The 18853-nt window shown below is 39.2% G+C and overlaps 1 protein-coding gene across 5 annotated transcripts in view; it reads left to right on the top strand.

The window, feature by feature from the left end:
- Positions 1–18853, top strand: part of CEP192 (centrosomal protein 192) — a 161769-nt gene that overhangs the window by 64981 nt on the left and 77935 nt on the right. For all 5 annotated transcript variants that reach the window (XM_066246799.1, XM_066246797.1, XM_066246800.1 and 2 more), the window contains 6 exons: positions 2417–2481; positions 3261–3470; positions 4520–4646; positions 5840–5970; positions 13410–14232; positions 14323–14446. In XM_066246799.1, the coding sequence (XP_066102896.1) occupies positions 2417–2481; positions 3261–3470; positions 4520–4646; positions 5840–5970; positions 13410–14232; positions 14323–14446 (1480 nt within the window). The remainder of the gene's footprint in view (positions 1–2416; positions 2482–3260; positions 3471–4519; positions 4647–5839; positions 5971–13409; positions 14233–14322; positions 14447–18853) is intronic.

Here is an 18853-nt window from a genome sequence, read left to right as displayed (position 1 = left end):
GGCCATTACTGTTAGATGTTTAACTAAAGAATTTCAGAGAGGAAAAGTGCTTAGGAGTATAATAAATAGCAGTCAGAGCTATTTACTTAATGGTTTAAAAACCTGATATTTATTCATTGAAATAAATTAGGTTTTCTGAGTTACCTTCTTTTTTATCTTTTTAAATTTTATTTTTTTAAATTAAATATATTGAGGTGACATTCATGAATAAGATTATATAGGTTTTGGGCTGCCTTCCTGATGGGCTGATTTCCTACTTCCTTTCTCTTGGATATTAGATTGATTTGGTTGATACGTTCTTATATTGGGATAGTGGTTTTTAACTTAATGGGACTCCACAGAGAATCTTCATAGAAAACTTTAAGTGGAAGATACTATTTAGCATCTGTTTTCAGGAGCTTCATGGTTCTACTGATGCTCATTCATACCTCTAGGTTAGAATGTGTTTATATAATATAAAAGAGGTGGCCTGACCAGGCGGTGACACAGTGGATAAAGCATCGGACTGGGACATAGAGGACCCAGGTTTAAAACCCAGAGGTCGCTGGTTTAAAACCCAGAGGTCGCTGGTTTGAGTGCAGGCTCATCTGGTTTGAGCACAGCTTACCAGCTTAAACCCAAGGTCTCTGGCTTGAGCAAGGGGCCATTCTGTCTGCTGTAGGCACCTGGTCAAGGCACATATGAGAAAGCAATCAGAGAATAACTAAGGTGCTGCTGCGAAGAAGTGATGCTTCTCATCTCTCTTCCTGTCTATCTGCCCCTATCTGTCCCTCTCTCTGTCACAAAAATAAAAGAAAGGTAAAGAACCAGCACTAACAAGTCAGAATCCTGATCTATCTCTGGTGCTCTACTTTTCCTAACAGGAAATATTCTCCCGTATCTATTCTCATTTTGTCTCAGGATGTTGATGTTAGACTGTGAGGGTTTCCAAAAGTACAGTTTGGATCTGATTAGTCCTTGTTGGACCCATGAGAATGGGAAACATTACTCCTGTTGGGCCACAAGTAGACTATCGTTACAGGGTTGCTGTTTGCCTTCCCTTTTCTGCTACTATTCTGAAGTACTAGGCAAAGGCCTGGATTAGACAACAGACAGGCAGTCTAGAATCTAGCCTGAAGACTTCTGATTTAGCCAACATGTTTAAAATTCTTTTTCATTCTGATGACTTGAGCAGGATCATGTGCTTTCTAGTTTGCCACTGTCTCACCATTCCCTTCCCTACTGTTATACCTGGACCTGTGTCCATTCACTCCTATCCTCTAAGGCATTTTAATTTGTAGCCTTGGCTTAGATTTTGTTTCAGGCCCACTCATTTTCCTAAGGTGAACTGAAGTGCTGATAGGAACTTTGGGGACAGACACCAGTGACTGCTGGTCTCTGTTTGCTCGGGCTGTGGGGTTTGCTGAGATGTAGGATTTCTCCTTTCTAAAACTGGGACAATTATGGGCAAACAGATAGTGGGCACCCCACCAGACATCTTCACGATGAGGTTACAGAATGACTCGTCAGTCTGTTGGTTCCAGATGAAATCCCAGGGCTATTCATGAGTGAGTACCTTAATTCTAGTGTGCCAAATTTTTAAAGCTAAACTTACTATGAATCTTTTATTTTATTTTATTTTTTACAGAGGCAGAGATAGACAGGGACAGACAGACAGGAACAGAGAGAGATGAGAAGCATCAATCATCAGTTTCTCCTTGCGTGTTGCGACTTCTTAGTTGTTCATTGATTGCTTTCTCACATGTGCCTTGACCGTGGGCCTTCAGCAGACTGAGTAACCCCTTGCTGGAGCCAGCGACCTTGAGTCTAAGCTGGTGAGCTCTTTGCTCAAGCCAGATGAGCCCGCGCTCAAGCTGGCGACCTCGGGGTCTTGAACCTGGGTCCTTCCGCATCCCAGTCCGACGCTCTATCCGCTGCGCCACCACCTGGTCAGGCTACTATGAATCTTTTAAACACAAAAAGCTTACAGCCCTGGCTGGCTGGCTCATTTGGTTGGAGCATCATCCTGCAATGTAGAGGTTGCTGGTTCAATCCCTGGCCGGGGCACATACAAAAAGTCTCCCTCTCTCCCCCTTTCTTTCTCTGAATTCAATTAAAAAAAATACAAAAATAGGAAAATAAAAAAATACAAAAATAGGGGGAGGGGGAAGACCAAAAAAAATAAGGCAACAAAAAGCTTACATTAAAGCCCCTGTAGTGAGTTAGGGCATGTTAGTAACTGATAGGGTGTTTATTACCAAAAGTTTGAGAACTGTAGACTATGCTTAATGCAGATGCACCAGTTTTGTGATACAAGCTTTCATATACTTTTAAAAAATTTTTATCTTTTGTATTTTTTTCCTAACTAGCTAAGTTTTATTTATATGCTAACATTTAATTGGCATTACTATAATTTAATATACCTATTCTTTTTAAGCTGAAGCATTGGATTTGATTGCACAAGATGAAGAAGAATTCAATAAAGAGCATCAATTTATGCAGGTTTGTATTTTATTGGCATTAACCAAAGTAGAATTTTTTCTGTATTTAGTGGCAAATTTTTTATTTCTATCTGAATAGATGTACTATATAGTTAGTATAGCATTTTATCTTGCTTTTCTCATTTTTAGATAATTTCTGCTTTTTTCTTTACATTTTAAATTATTAATTGAAAAATAACTGGCATACTGAAATAATTTGCTTAAAATTACCTTAATAGTCTTCAAAGATAGTTCCATAGTTTTTAACCATATTTTAAAATGAGGCAATGCTATTTATTTTTATTGAAACTATGCTCCTTTCTAAAAATTAATATGAGCCTGACCTGTGGTGGCTCAGTGGATAGAGCGTTGACCTGAAACGCTGGGGTCGCCAGTTTGGAACCCTGGGCTTGCCTGGTCAAGGCACATATGGGAGTTGATGCTTCCTGCTCCTCCTCCTCCTCCCTTCTCTCTCCCTTCTCTCTCCCATCTCTCTCTTCTCTCTCTCCCCTCTCTAAAATGAATAAACAAAATCTTAAAAAAATATTTATGTGAATGAAAATTAGTGTTTGATTAAGCAATATATTAAAATAATGCATATTACAACGCAACTGAAAAAATGAATTTCTTTTCTTTTTGACTTCATTACCTGTATTAGCTGCTTAACCTTGAATTTGTCTAAATTTTAAAAAAATTTAAATGTTTAAATTTTCTTAGTTAAGTTTTTTTATTTTTGAATATGAGAAGAACAAAAATAAGGCTTGCTGGAGAAATAAAATGAAATAATAACTTTCTTCCTAGGAAGAAAATATGGATACTCAGAACACTTTAGTTGCACTAGGGGATACTTCCTGGGGAACTTCAATTAATTACAATTTGTTGAGGAAATCACTTACCACATCAGATTTGGACAAAGATGATGCCAGTTATTTACGTCTGTCTTTAGGAGAGTTCTTTGCTCAAAGATCTGACGCTCTTGGTTGCCTTGGTGGTGGTTACAGTGTGAAAAGAGTAAGTATGATATGTGCTGGAAGGGGTTAAATTGACCATTATATTTTGAATGTTATGATCGTGTGTACCTAGAGCATAATGTCTTTAAAGCAGAGATAGAATAAACGCATGTTAGAATAGTGGATAAAAGCTTAGAGTTGATAGTAAGAACCTGAGTGCATTTAATGAATTAATGTTTTAGGTCTATTATTTGAAAGTTTTGTAAGAAAATACAAGTGGGAATTTCCTGCCCTTTAGCAAAGCTTCTTGAACATATTAAACCTTTCTGAAACTTTTATCCAAATTAGTAGGAAGATATCTAATCTTAATACAGATTTTTGTATTTGTTGTATAAAATACCCTTATATTTGGTGAGTTCCAGAAAGGCAGGAAATTTTATCTTTTTTCTCACTGATATGTCACTGATATTTATTTATTTATTTTTAAAAATTTATTTATTAAATTTAATGCAGTGACATTGATAAATCAGGGTACATATGTTGAAAGAAAACATCTCTAGATTATTTTGACATTTGATTGTGCTGTGTCACTGATATTTATTAACAGTGTCTGACACTTAGGTGCTCAGTTATAACTGCCGAAGGAACAATGTGCTGTTTCTGGGTTTTAATTTGGATATTTTAGGGCAGGGATCTCAAACTCGTGGCCCGCAGTAAACTGCATGTACGATTGTGCTTGTTGTACTGATTTTTTTTTGTTTTCAACTGCAGTGAGAAAAGTGTTGCATAACAGTTGCCTTTTGTAGACCTAGTGCAGCCCGCCGAACGGCTGTGATCTTGCTCTGCGGCCCACATGCTGAGTTGAGTTTGAGACCCCTGTTTTAGGGCAAGTTATTTGACAGTATTAGTTCTGATGATTAAAGATAGCTAGCAGTTAAGAAATAAAAGGTCTCCATTTGGACTTTTAAAGTTCATCTCTAGTAACTTAAGTAAAAAAAATTATTTTGTTGAAATCATTCAACTAGATTCCTACCTACAGTAGATAAAATAGTGTAGAATTTCTCAAATCAGTTGAAAATTAAGGAAATAATTTTCATATTTATTTTTTAGCCATCATTTGGTTATTTTATTAGATCACCAGAGAAGAGAGAACCCGTTGCTTTAATAAGAAAATCCGATTTATCACGAAGTGATTTGGAAAAAGAAATGGCTCATCTTAACCGTGATCTATTTGCAGGTAATGGATGAAATGAAGGAATTTTTAGTAGCTCTTCTTTTTACACATAAATAAAATGCTTGTGATTTTTGTTTTTTTAATTTAAGTGAGAGGAGGGGAAATAGAGAGACAGACTGCATGCACCCCCACCAAGATCCACCTAGCAGCCCCCATCTGAGGCTGATGTTTGCAGCAGAGCTATTTTTATCACCTGAGGTGGAGGCTCCATGGAGCCCTCCTCAGCGCTTGGAGCCAATGCTCCCAGATCAGTCAAGCCATGGCTGCGGGAGGGGAAGAGAGGCAGAGAGAAGAGGGAGAGAGAAGGAAAGAGAAGAAGACGGTTGCTTCTCCTGTGTGCCCTGGCTGAGAATCTAACCTAGGACTTCCACATGCCAGGTCAATGTTCTACCACTGAGCCAACCATCCAGGGCCTGCACTTATGTTCTTAATGAATGAAAATGTATAAACTACCTAGAATTTTTCATTACTATAGATTTGATTTTATATAGTCCCACATTGCCTTTTAAATCTAAATTGGAAACAAATCATCCAAAATGCACAAATACATATGTTTGTAACTCAAGGTAAACAAAATATTATATAATTTATTCAAATGAACTAGTTAACTTCCTATGAAACACTGGGTTAATGAATTAACTATTATATTTACTATTTAGGTAGACTTTAATGAAAGGTATTTTGAGATTTAGACTTTGATAGTATAACATGATAAATATTTAAAATCAAACATTTTTGTTGAATGTACAATGAGCAAACAGCTACTTTTTGCTAGTATAATGTGTGGTGCTACATATCACATAAAATGGTACAGGATAAGCTACAGTCCTTAAAGGGCATGTATTCTATAAGGGGGAGTAGAATAAAGAAGTTATACATGTATAATTAATTACTTGAGTTTCTGCTTTTGTAAAGAAGTAATCATTTTTAATTCAGCTTATTGTGTATTTGTGAAATGTTTAAAGCTGAAAACTATTAAATGAGTTTGTCAGTATTTGCAAGGAAGAAATTAAAATCCACTACAGTTTCTTTCACAAGTTAGACTTTGCAGAATTTATTCAGTTTCTGTGAGGATGATGATTTGGGATAAAAGATTTCATCTTTGACAATTATGTTGAGTGGTCCTTATCCTGCAGATTGTTTCTGTGAGATATTGTATAGCTAGCTATAAATTGAACATTGTTTATTTCCTACAGGAGATTTAAATGAACAATCCAAGGCACAACTAAGTGAAGGATCAGTTACACTTCAGGCTGAAGAACTGGAGACTCTTCCTCAAGTGGATGAAAATGATGTGACATTAACTGCCAATAAAGGCAAAACAGAGGTATCCTAAGCCTTTTATAAAGGAGAGCTAAAACCATGTCAGTTCTTCTCTAAGATCAAGATAGAGTCACGTGAGAAAAATATATGCAATATATAACATGGTTGGCAATTTTTTCTGGATTCAGTTTTATTATGTGTCATTTAAAATTTTCAAAACATTTATATCAATATATAAAAGGAAGACTGTATAAAAACAAACTTGAGTTCAGTGAGTTATCACAACTTGTGTACCCGTGCACACCCCAGGTCAAGAAAGAGAATTGCCAACAGCTTGGAAACCATTTTTTTTTAGATTTTATTCATTGATTTTAGAAAGAGTAGAGAGAGAGAGAGAGAGAGAGAAAGGAGGGAGAGGAGCAGGAAGCATCAACTCCTAGTAGTTGCTGTTTGTATGTGCCTTGATGGGGTGAGCCTGGGGATTCAAACAGGAGACCTCAAGTCTACACTTAATCCGCTGCACCATCACAGGTCAGGCTTAGAAACCTTTTTTGGGGAGTTTTGTTTGTTTTTGCTACTCTAAAACATTACTTTCTCCTGTCTGACCTCAGCACTATATTAATTTTATCTGTTTTAGAACTTTATATACAAGAAATTATGTAGCATGTACTTTTTGTTTGTTTTGCACTTAAGTTTACTAGATGCAACTCTTATAATAGAAGGTTATTTTCATTACTCTGTAGTATTCTGTTATATGAATGTTTTTCACTTAATATACATTCTACTGTTGATGGACATTGGGATCTGTCTTATGTCTATGTCGATGTGACATTTTAAAATATCATAGCTTTATAATAAGGTTTGATATTTAATAGGATAACTTCTCATGTTTCTTTAAAGGTATCTTGGCTGTTTTTGGCCCTTTGAATTTATATATATATATATATATATATATATGTATATATATATTGTCTTTCCTGTATATATTTTAAAATCAAATTGTCACTTTCCACAAACCAACCAACCAGCAACCCTGTTGGGCTTTTAGTTGGGATTGCATTTAATCTATAGAACAGTAAAATTGACATCTTTATAATATTGAATCTTCTAGTCCATGAAAATTATACATCTTCCCATATAGGTTTTAATTTCTCTCTGGGTTTTATGATCTTTTTATGTAAAGACTTTTGTACACTTTTTGATTAATTTCTTCTTAAGATATTAAAACACTATTTTAATATTATTTTCCTTGAAACTTCATTTTCCATTTGTTGTAGCTAAACAGAAATGCATTTTTAAGATATACTCACCTTATATTCAGCAACTGTTCTAAATTTACTATTAACTCTAATGTCTGTAGATTCTTTGGATTTTTCAATATATGTAGTTATAGAATCTGAGAATAGCAGTTTTATTCCTTTCTAATTCTTGTACCTTCATTTTCTTGTCTTGCTTTACTTGACTGCATCTTGGAACTATATTGAAGAGAAGTGATGCCTGACCAGGTAGTGGCACAGTGGAGAGTGTTGACCTGGGACGCTGAGGACCCAGGCTCAAAAGCTGAGCTTGTCAGCTTGCGTGTGGGCTCATCCAGCTTGAGAGTGGGCTCACCTGGTTGAGTGCGGGTTTGCCAGCTTGAGCATGGGATCATAGACACGGGATCATCCTTGTTCTTCATCCCAATATCAAAGTAATGTTTTTCTCTCCAAACACTACCCCTCTGATTCAACTAATGGACCGAGGAGTTATAGAAGCTTTTAAGGCCTCCTACATGAGGAAGGTCCTTTGCTGAGGCTATTGCTACAACTGAGGAAGTCACTGATGCAATTTTGGAAGCCTTACAACATCAGGAACCTTGATTGGGCTTCATGTAGTGTCACCAAGAAGAGTATCAATGGCATTTGGAAGAAGACACTGAAGAGGTTCATCCAAGAATTTGAAAGGTTTTTCCAAGAATGAGGATGTAGCTGTGGTTGAGATGGCAAACAACTTTAACCTGGTTGTGGATGAGGAGGGCACTGAGGAGCTCCTAGAGGTGGTTCCTGAGAACTGACTAAAGAGGAGTTGGGAGAGGAACAGCAATGTGTAGCTGAAGAAAGAAGCAAGAGTAAAGAAAACCGAAGTAAAAGAAAAAGAAGAACCCCCAAGAAGATGCACAGTGAAAGGTTTAACAGAAGCTTTTAAAGACTTCAACAAGTTCCTTATAAAGATTGAAAACATGGCCATGGCTGGGTTACTGAGTTAGTTAGAGTGTTGTCCCAATACTCCAAGGTTGCGAGTTTGGTTCCCTGGTAAGGGCACACACAAAAAAAGGCTAAACCTGACTGGTGGTGGCGCAGTGGGTAGAGCATCAGTCTGGGATGTTGAAGTCACAGGTTCAGAGCCCTGGTATCACCAACTTGGGTGTGGGCTCATTGACTTGAATGTGGGGGGGGTACTAGCTTGAGCAAGAGGTCACTGGCTTGGCTTAAGCCCCCCCCTCCGTGAAGGCACATATGAATGAGAAGGAATCAATGAACAACTAAAGTGGAGCAACTACGAGTTGATACTTCTCTCTCCTCCCTCTCTCTCTTCCTCTCCAGTTCCTGTCTCCATTGGTCTTTTTCCCTTCTTTCCTCCCTCCCTCTCTCCTTCCCTCCCTCCCTCCCTCTCTCCTCCCACCTTCTCCTTCCTCTCTCTCAAAAAAAAGAAAAAGAAATACAAAAAGGGTTGAAAACATGGACCCCCAACAGCAAAAGGTTTTCATTAATAAAAGAATGATTGTGGTGCATTATCTGCTTAAAAGCAGATCTGATGGAGAGAAGGAACAAACCAAGCAAACCACCAGCGACACATTTCTGAGAAGACTGACACCTCAAGAAGAGCCTCAGGCAGGGCCTTCCCAGTGGTATTCCAGAAGAAGGCATTGGTATCATAGGAGATGACAGCTTTATGCTCCTTACTGCCCTGTAGACCTTACAGTGGGACAAGATGTGGAGGTGGAGGACAGTGATATTGATGAGCCTGACCATGTCTGGGCCTAGGCTGACGACATGTTTGTGTCTTCGTTTTTAGCAAAATTTAAAAAGTACAAAAAATATTTTGTATGGCTATACAATGTTTTAAGCTAAGTATTACTACAAAAGAGTTGAAAAATTTCAAAGAATAAGTTTATAGAGTAAAAAGTTAGCGTAAGCTAAGATTAATTTATTATAAAGAAAAAAATATATATATTTTTATAAATTTAGTGTTGTTTAAGTCTACAGTGTTTATAAAGTCTGTAGTAGTGTACAGTAATGTCCTTGTCCTTTATCCAGAGCAACTTCTAGGCTTGCAAGCTCCATTCAGGGCAAGTGTCCTACACAGGTGTACAATTATTTTCCGTTATACTGTATTGATTGTACCCTTTCTATATTAGATTGGTTAGATACATAAATGCTTACCATTGTGTTACAGTTCCCTACTGTATTAAGTAGTTCTTAAGAGATAGCTACTAAGCATTCTCATCACAAAGGAGAAATGTTTCTTTCTTTTCCCTTTATTTTATCTATATGAGATGAAGGATGTTAATCTATTGTGGGAACCATTTAATAATATGTGCAAGTCAGACCATCATGTTGTACATCTTAATCTTGATGAATGTCAGTTGTTTCTCAGTAGAACTGAAAAAAATTTCGAGGCTATCTTTTTAGGCACATACAAATTAGAATTGTTCTCTTCTTCTGGTGAACTAGACTTTTTATTATGGTGCACAACGCCCTTTGTCTCTAATTATGCTTTATGCCTTAAGTTTTGTGTGATGTTAATGTAGTTAACAGGAGCTTTCTGTAGTTGGTGTTTGCAAGTTGTATCTTTCTATATTTCCAGCCTTTCTATGTCCTTATGTCTTAGCTGTTGCTCTTACAAGAACAAGGAGTTGGGTTTTATTTTTCAACCTGCTCCACAGTCTTTTTCACTTATATTTAATGGAATTGCCAGTATATGGGGGTTTGGATATGCTCCCTTTATTCACTTTCTTTCTGTTTCATCTAGACTTTGTTTTTGGGTGGGATTTTTAATTTTTTCTGAATTAAGTATTTTATATTATTCCAAGTTTCTCCCTCTAATTTGGTAATTACATGTCTTTTCCTGTTCTTTTAGTGATCACCCAAGAGAGAACAACTTGTTTTCTTTTTTCTTTTTCTTTTTTTTTTACATAGGCAGAGATAGACAGGGACAGACAGACAGGAACGGAGAGAGATGAGAAGCATCAATCATTAGTTTTTCGTTGCGTGTTGCGACTTCTTAGTTGTTCATTGATTGCTTTCTCATATGTGCCTTGACCGCGGGCCTTCAGCAGACTGAGTAACCCCTTGCTGGAGCCAGCGACCTTGGGTCCAAGCTGGTGAGCTTTTTTTTTTTGCTCAAGCCACATGAGCCTGCGCTCAAGCTGGTAACCTCGAGGTCTCGAACCCGGGTCCTTCTGCATCCCAGTCTGACGCTCTATCCACTGTGCCACCACCTGGTCAGGCTCAACTTGTTTTCTTGACTTAATTAATATTCAATAAAAATTGGGGTGGGTTTTTTTTTATTTTTTTTACCTCTTTCTTGACATTACAGAGATCAGAAAGCATTTATTTTTACTCTCTTCTAGTATTATAAACTACTGTTATTTTATATTTTATGAGCCTCATAAACCATTTTGATGATGATGGTAATTACATTTATTACAACCACTGTGCCTTTCTGACTTTCCATCTGAGATTTTTCTTTTGCTACATAATGCTCTTATAATTTCTTTTAGTAAGGGTCTGCTGCTGATGATTCTATTTTTGTTGCTCTAAAAATATCTTTATTTCACCTTCATTTTTGATGTATATTCTTTAGTATAGACTTTCAGGTGAGAAGCAACTTGAGCAATTTGAATATATTATTTTATATCATTTCACTTTAAAAGTTTGCTGTTGATATTGTTAACTTCATTAAAGTAATATATCTTACCTCTGACTATTAAAATGTTTCTCTTTGTTTTCTGTCTGTTTTACTACAGTGTGCTTAGATATGCTTTGTTTTATCCTGCTTAGGATTCATAGGCCTTCTTAACTCTTGTGTTGTTGACTTTCATAAATTTCAGAAAATTCTCTGGCACTATCTCTTTTAAATACAACTGTTGTTCCATTTGTGAGTTCAGTTACAACTTGGTTGAACTTCCTCAGAGTATTTCTTTTTTCTATCACTATCTTTTTGTTCTTTTGTGCATATTCCATTAACTTTCTCTTTCATGGTTCATTCTGGATATTTTCTTCAGATTTCTCTTTCAAGTCTCTTTCAGTTGTGTCCAGTTCACTGTTAAGCCTATCTATTGATTTCTTAATTTGTTACAGTATTTTTTTTTCTTCAAAGACTTTATTCATTTTAGAGACGAGAAAGAGAGAGAGAGAGAGAGAAGAACAGAAGCATCAACTCCCATATGTGCCTTGACCAGGCAAGCCCAGGGTTTCGAACTGGTAACCTCAGCGTTCCAAATCGAGGGCTTTATCCACTGCGCCACCACAAGTCAGGCCCGGAGTTTTTCAATTAAAGAATTTATATTTAGTTATGTCTTTATAATTTCTAGTCCTCCACTAGAATCTCAGTGTTGTCTTTTACTTCCTTAATTATGTTTTAGATTTTATGTCTTAGATGTTTATTTTAGGTGTAGATGTGTTTTGGATTCTGATGACTATTTTCTGGATTCCCCACAGGTCTGTTTCTCTTGAATTTGGGCCACATTATTTTGCAACATCATGTGTCCTTCATTGATTGAGGGGCAACTTTTACAGGAAAAGTTGATGAAATAATTGGAGGTCATGGGAGATAGTATCTTCCAGACAGTATTTATGTTTGCTTCTAAATGGAAGTAAAGAACTATCATTGTCAGATCACTTCAATCCAGTTTTCTGAGATTGAGTTGATTAGAGCTGAATCTCATTTCTTAGGAGGGCCAGTCTAATTTTGGTTAACCTTTAATCCTAGGGTAGCCCTTTGTGGTCTCGTCCTAAAGTATGATGTTTACCAGGGCCACCACTTGCCATAATTGGCGGATTGTGAACTGAGATTTTATACCCTAACTCCCATGAGAATAGCTTTGCTTAGCTTCTGGAAGTTTAATCAGCTGCCTCTTCTTGGAGCAGCAGATCCCCTAGGGAAAAGCATCTCCATTGATGGGGTTCACCTCTTCTCTTGAGTTTCAGTCTCATAGTTTTTTATTCATTTTTTAAGCTCTCCAGTGCCTTTTAAGGGATGTCTTTGGATATGCTCTGCAGTTCTAATTGCTCTTAGCAAGAATTGGTTTATATTACTTCGTCTGCTATTACTGGAGGCAGAAGTCCTTTTTTTTTTTCTGAATTTGGAAACGGGGAGGCAGTCAGACAGACTCCTGCTTGTGCCCAACCAGGATCCACCCAGCCCACCCACCAGGGGGTGATGCTCTGCCCATCTGGGGTGTCGCTCTGTTGCGACCAGAGCCATTCTAGTGCCTGGGGCAGAGGCCAAGGAGCCATCCCCAGTGCCCGGGCCATCTTTTGCTCCAATGGAGCCTTGGCTGTGGGAGGGGAAGAGAAAGACAGAGAGGAAGAGAGGGGGAGGGGTGGGGAGGCAGATGGGCGCCTCTCCTGTGTGCCCTGGCCGGGAATCGAACCCGGGACTTCCGCACGCCAGGCTGACACTCTACCACTGAGCCAACCGGCCAGGGCAGAAGTCTTTTTTTAAAATTTTATTTTTTTATTTATAGAGACAAAGAGTCAGAGAGAGGGATAAATAGGGACAGACAGACAGGAACGGGGAGAGATGAGAAGCATCAATCATCAGTTTTTCGTTGCAACACCTTAGTTGTTCATTGATTGCTGATATGTGCCTTGACCATGGGCCTTCAGCAGACCGAGTAACCGCTTGCTCGAGCCAGCACCCTTGGGTCCAAGCTGGCGAGCTTTGCTCAAACCAGATGAGCCTGTGCTCAAGTTGGTGACCTCGGGGTTTCGAAACTGGGTCTTCTGCATCCCAGTCCGACGCTCTATCCACTGCACCACTGCCTGTTCAGGCTGAAGGCAGAAGTCTTAACTTGCATTTTTGAACATTATATAAGTTTACTTTGGTTCCATTTAGTTTGTTACCTGTGATTCCTATATATGTCTTGCCTATAAATCTAACAATTTAATGAAATTACTGAGAACTATACTTGGCAGTCACAATGGCACAGTGGCTTCTCAATCTTATTATTTTGATGTTTTGGTTTCAAATTATCATCTGATTCAGTTTGTGCATCTCTTTTACCCTTGAATATTACTTTTTAACAATTGATAATCTGATTATATAAGTAACCCAGTACTCAACAATTCAAGTTGATAACAGCTATTTTATTTCTTTAGGATATTTAATTATTGTTATACTATTAATTTCTTGCTTCTCTTAAATCTTGTGTAGCATATATGAATAAAGATCAAACTAATATGTACCCATCTATGGACATGAGGTAAATTTATCTGATGTAAATTTTCTCATTTCTAGGACACCTTCTTCATGAAGCGCAAACCCCAAAGATACAAAAGCAAGCTACCTGATGGTGGCGATTCTGTGCTTAGGATAAGCACCATTGCTTCCGCTATTGCAAATGCATCAGTGAGTACTGATCCTTCCCAACTTGCTGCCATGATCAAGGCACTTTCAAATAAAACCAGAGAGAAGACCCTTCAGGAAGATGGTAAACAAAATGACTCTCCCATTGTGTTTCGTTTCTTAGCTAATGATTTAGAAAAAAGCACTGGATCCAATGCATTTGATATGGAGAAATACCTTAAAAAAACAGAAGTTAGTAGATGCGAAGGTGGACTGGAAAACATTTCAGGACCTGGTGTGTCTGCTGTTTGGGATTTATCTTTGCCAAGAGAACGGACTGCACAAGACACCCACACAGCAGACTTAGGTGCTACTAGCCCAAGTGTAAGGGAACCAGAAGAGGATACAGCAGCTGTTTTTTATGGTGAAAATGGAGAGAGCAAAAACCCAGAACCATTTAGAACATCTTCACATTCAGTTCTTACAAATGTAAGAGAGAGCGAGAGTGCACTAGTTGATGTGAAGACATGTTCCACTAACAAATTACCAGATACTAGTAACAGGGAAAAAATTACCTCAGTATCCATTCCAACATCTAATAGTTATTCATTAGGAAAGAGCCCCAGGATAGCATCCCTTTGGCTGTCAGAAGAGTGTGAGGAAATGCAAAATAGTAGAGAAAATCAGAGGCAAAATGAGTATGTTAGTGAAACAAGTAGCAGTGAAAAGCATGTGACATTTGGAAAACATTTCTTAATGTCACCTGAAAATGTTGGTAAGTATTAGAATAATTAACATTCACAAAATTATGCAGAGTGTTTTTTTTTTCTTCCTGTTCTCATTAGAAATCACACCTTTTTGATAGATTTGAAAAATCCTTCTGAGCTTGATGGACATATTTCAGAAGATGACCAGGACAGCTTCAGACCTTCAACTTCTCCGCTGAGTCATTCTTCTCCTAGTGAAATTTCTGGAACAAGTTTGTCAGGGTAAGTGCTTACCAGTTTTTTAGTATTAAAAATACATGCTTAGTACAAGAAGGTTGGAAAAAAGTGTACGTAAGAAAATTATAGGTTCATTGCAACGTAACCATTATACATATTTTATTAATTTCATTCAAGCCATTTTTTTGTGCAGATTTTTATCCTCTTATTTTTTTTTACTTACTATAATAATGCCCTGTTTTTAAAAGAAAATTAGTAATGTTACAGATTGTGTAATGAACCTGCAGTTATTTACATGCCTCTGATGGATGCAGGTGAAGACTTACTATACTGTTTCTGCCATTTTAGTGATGTTGAGATGAATTAATTTGCTCATTTTTTTTTTCTGTGTTTTTGACTGATTTCCTTAGGATAGATAATCTAGAAGTGAAATTACCAGGTTGGGAATATTTGAAGGCTCTCCTATTAGCAAATGATTTCTAGAAGAGTTCTTAAAGACTTGCTCCCTTACTTTCTCCGTGTGATGAGAGTGTCAGTCTCATTGTTTTCTTATCAGCATTTTAAATAACGTAATTTTGGATTTTTAGTCTAACATAATATTTGCATATTTCATACCAGTAAGATTGGTAAATGCTTTTTAAAGAGAGAATAAGAGGCCTTGGCCAGTTGGCTAAGCGGTAGAGCATCAGCCCGGTGTGTGGAAGTCCTGGGTTTGATTCCCGGTCAGGGCACACAGGAGAAGCACCCATCTGCTTCTCCACCCTTCCTCCTCTCCTTCTCTCTCTCTCTCTTCTTTTCCCACAGCCAGGGCTCTATTGGAGCAAAGTTGGCCATAGGCACTGAGAACCACTCCATGGCCTCTACCTCAGGTGCTAGAATAGCTTAGGCCTCAAAGGAGCAATGCCCCAGATGGGCACAGAATTGCCCCCTGGTGGGCATGCCTGGTGGGTCCTGGTTGGGCACATGTGGGAGTCTGTCTGACTGCATCCCTGCTTCTAACTTCGGAAAAATACAAAAAAAAATAATAATAATAGTAAACATAAAGAGAGAATAAGAATTTTATGTCACAGATTTTAGATAACCTTTAAGTTATAAGAACATTTTAAAATTTAATTTTTTGAAAAAGCGGTAAGTAAACATCATTCAAAAATTAGGCACATATATAGGAATATGTCTGTGTGTATGTGTATATAATTTTTGAACATTGTAAATGCATTGCTTTATCAAATGTATTACATGTGTATCCATGGGTACACATATGCGTGTGGGCATTCTTCCTTCCATTATGCTGTTCTCATTTGCTTAGGTCCCTAGTCCCCTCACGAGAGGACTGCTGTTAGTTTCTTAGGTATTCTTTTGGGGTTTCTTTATATATTTATAAGCAAATATGAATATATACATATTTTATCTTCCCCTTTTATGCTTGACTTAAGGTCCTTCACACACTTAATTTTTGCTATACACAGTTATTTATTACAGCCTTATCTGTATTCTAGTCATTTTGGACATGTGAAAATATATCAAGAGGATAAATTTCTGGAAATGTTTGTTGGGTCAGTGAGTATATGTACATTTGTGTTCATATTTAAATTAGTAGAACCCCTAATAGAGATTGCATTAAATTAAGTTTCCAATAGAGGGTCTGTTTTACCATAGCCTTACTAACAGATTATTTATCAAGTTTTTTTTTTTTTTTTTTTTTCCATTTTTTCTGAAGCTGGAAACAGGGAGAGACAGTCAGACAGACTCCCGCATGCGCCCGACCGGGATCCACCCGGCACGCCCACCATGGGGCGACGCTCTGCCCACCATGGGGCGACGCTCTGCCCACCAGGGGGCGATGCTCTGCCCCTCTGGGGCGTCGCCATGTTGGCGACCAGAGCCACTCTAGCGCCTGAGGCAGAGGCCACAGAGCCATCCCCAGCGCCCGAGCCATCTTTGCTCCAATGGAGCCTTGGCTGCGGGAGGGGAAGAGAAAGACAGAGAGGAAAGCGCGGCGGAGGGGTGGAGAAGCAAATGGGCGCTTCTCCTGTGTGCCCTGGCCGGGAATCGAACCCGGGTCCTCCGCACGCTAGGCCGACGCTCTACCGCTGAGCCAACCGGCCAGGGCTTTATCAAGTTTTTTGATTGTTGAAAATCTGATAGGTGGCCCTGGCTGGTTGGCTCATTGGTAGAGCATCAGCGTGGCGTGCAGGAATCCCAGGTTCGATTCTCAGCCAGGGCACACAGGAGAAGCGTCCATCTGCTTCTCCACCCCTCCCCCTCTCCTTCCTCTCTGTCTCTCTATTCCCCTCCCGCAGCCAAGGCTCTATTGGAGCAAAGTTGGCGCGGGCGCTGAGGATGGCTCTGTGTCCTCTGCCTCAGGCGCTAGAATGGCTCTGGTTGCAACAGAGCGACGCCCCAGATGGGCAGAGCATCGCCCCCTGGTGGGCGTGCTGGGTGGATCCCGGTCGGGCACATGCGGGAGTCTGTCTGACTGCCTCCCCGTTTCCAACTTCAGAAAAATACAAAAGAAAAAAAAAAAAGAAAATCTGATAGGTGAAAATAAGTAGTATTTCAATATAACTTTAATTCATAATTTTTATGTGTGATAAGCATTTTTTTTTGACAGAGAGAGTCAGAGAGAGGGACAGATAGAGACAGACAGAAAGGGAGAGATGAGAAGCATCTCATCTCAATTCTTTTTTTTTTTTTTTTTTTTTTAAATTTTTTTTTTTTTTTTTTTAGAGACAGAGAGAGAGACTCAGAGAGAGGGATAGACAGGGACAGACAGACAGGATCAGAGAGATGAGAAGCATCAATCATTAGTTTTTCGTTGCGCGTTGCAACACCTTAGTTGTTCATTGATTGCTTTCTCATATGTGCCTTGACTGCGGGCCTTAAGCAGACTGAGTAACCCCTTGCTCGAGCCAGCAGCCTTGGGCTCAAGCCGGTGAGCTTTTGCTCAAACCAGATGAGCCCGCGCTTAAGCTGGCAACCTCGGGGTCTCGAACTTGGATCTTCCGCATCCCAGTCCGACGCTGTATCCACTGCGCCACCACCTGGTCAGGCTCATCTCAATTCTTCATTGCAGCTTCTTAGTTGTTTATTATTACTTTCTCAGATGTGCCTTGACGGGGGGGGGGGGGGAGTATAGCAGAGCAAGTGACCCCTTGCTCAAACCAGCAACCTTTGGGCTCAAGCCAATGACCATGGGGTCATGTTAATGATCCCATGCTCAAGCCATTGGCCCTGTGCTCAAGCCAGCGACCTCAGAGTTTTGAACCTGGGTCCTCCGTGTCTCAGTCCAATGCTCTATCCAGTGTGCCACTGCCTGGTCAGACAAGCATCTCTTTTATATTTATATATTTTTCCTATATAATAGTTATCATGTTTGTTGCCTGTTTTTCTCATGGACTGTTAGTCTTTCTATGTCCATTTCTAGGAGTGCGTGAAGTACTAGGCGAGAACAAATTTTTACTTGTGATATAAGTTTTTAAAAGTTCTTAGTTTTTAAAAGTTTTTTATTGTATTTTCTGCCATATAGAAAGTTAATTGGGCCTGGCCAGTTGGCTCAATGGTAGAGTGTCTGCCCAGCATGTAGAAGTCCTAGGTTCAATTCCCGGTCAGGACACACAGGAGAAGCGACCATCTGCTTCTCCACCGCTCCTTCCCCCTCCACCTCTCTCTTTTCCCCTTCTTCTCCTGCTGCCATGGCTTAATTGATTAGAGCAAATTGACCCTGGGTGGTGAGGATGGCTCATTGGAGCCTCTGCCTCAGCTGCTAAAAATAGCTCAGTTGATGAGCATGGCCCCAGATGGTCAGAGCATTGCCAATAGGGGGCTTGCCAGGTGGATCCTCATCAGGGTGCATGCTGGAGTCTGTCTCTCTGTCTTCCTTCCTCTCACTTAAAGAAAAAAAGTTTAGGTCCTGGCCGGTTGGCTTGGTGGTAGAGCGTCAGCCCAGTGTGTGGAAGTACCAGGTTCGATTCCAGCCAGGGCACACAGGAGAAGCTCCCATCTGATTCCCCAGCCTTCCCCCTCTTCTTTCTATCTCTCTCTTCCCCTCCTGCAGCCAAGGCTTCATTGGAGCAAAAGTTGGCCCCAGGCACTGAATATGGATCTGTGGCCTCCTCCTCAGGTGCTAGAATGGCTCAGGTTGCAACAGAGCAACTCCCAGATGGGCGGATGATCACCCCCTAGTGGGCTTGCCAGGTGGATCCCAGTTGGGTGCATGTGGGAGTCTGTCTGTCTGCCTCCCCACTTCTCACTCCAGAAAAATAAAAAGTATTTATGAATTTTTTGTTCTTTTTAAAGGCTCTTTTGTTTCTATACTGAAATATTTTTTTTTTTTTACTTTTTTTTTTTTTAATTTATTTTGGAGAGGAGAGGGAGAGACAGAGGGAGAGAGAGAGAGGAGAGACAGAGAGAGAGAAGCAGGGGAGGAGCTGGAAGCATCAACTCCCATATGTG

Source organism: Saccopteryx bilineata, chromosome 11 (genome assembly GCF_036850765.1).
Source record: "Saccopteryx bilineata isolate mSacBil1 chromosome 11, mSacBil1_pri_phased_curated, whole genome shotgun sequence".
NCBI classification, from domain to species: Eukaryota; Metazoa; Chordata; class Mammalia; order Chiroptera; family Emballonuridae; genus Saccopteryx; species Saccopteryx bilineata.
This window is presented reverse-complemented; position numbering and strand designations above follow the sequence as displayed.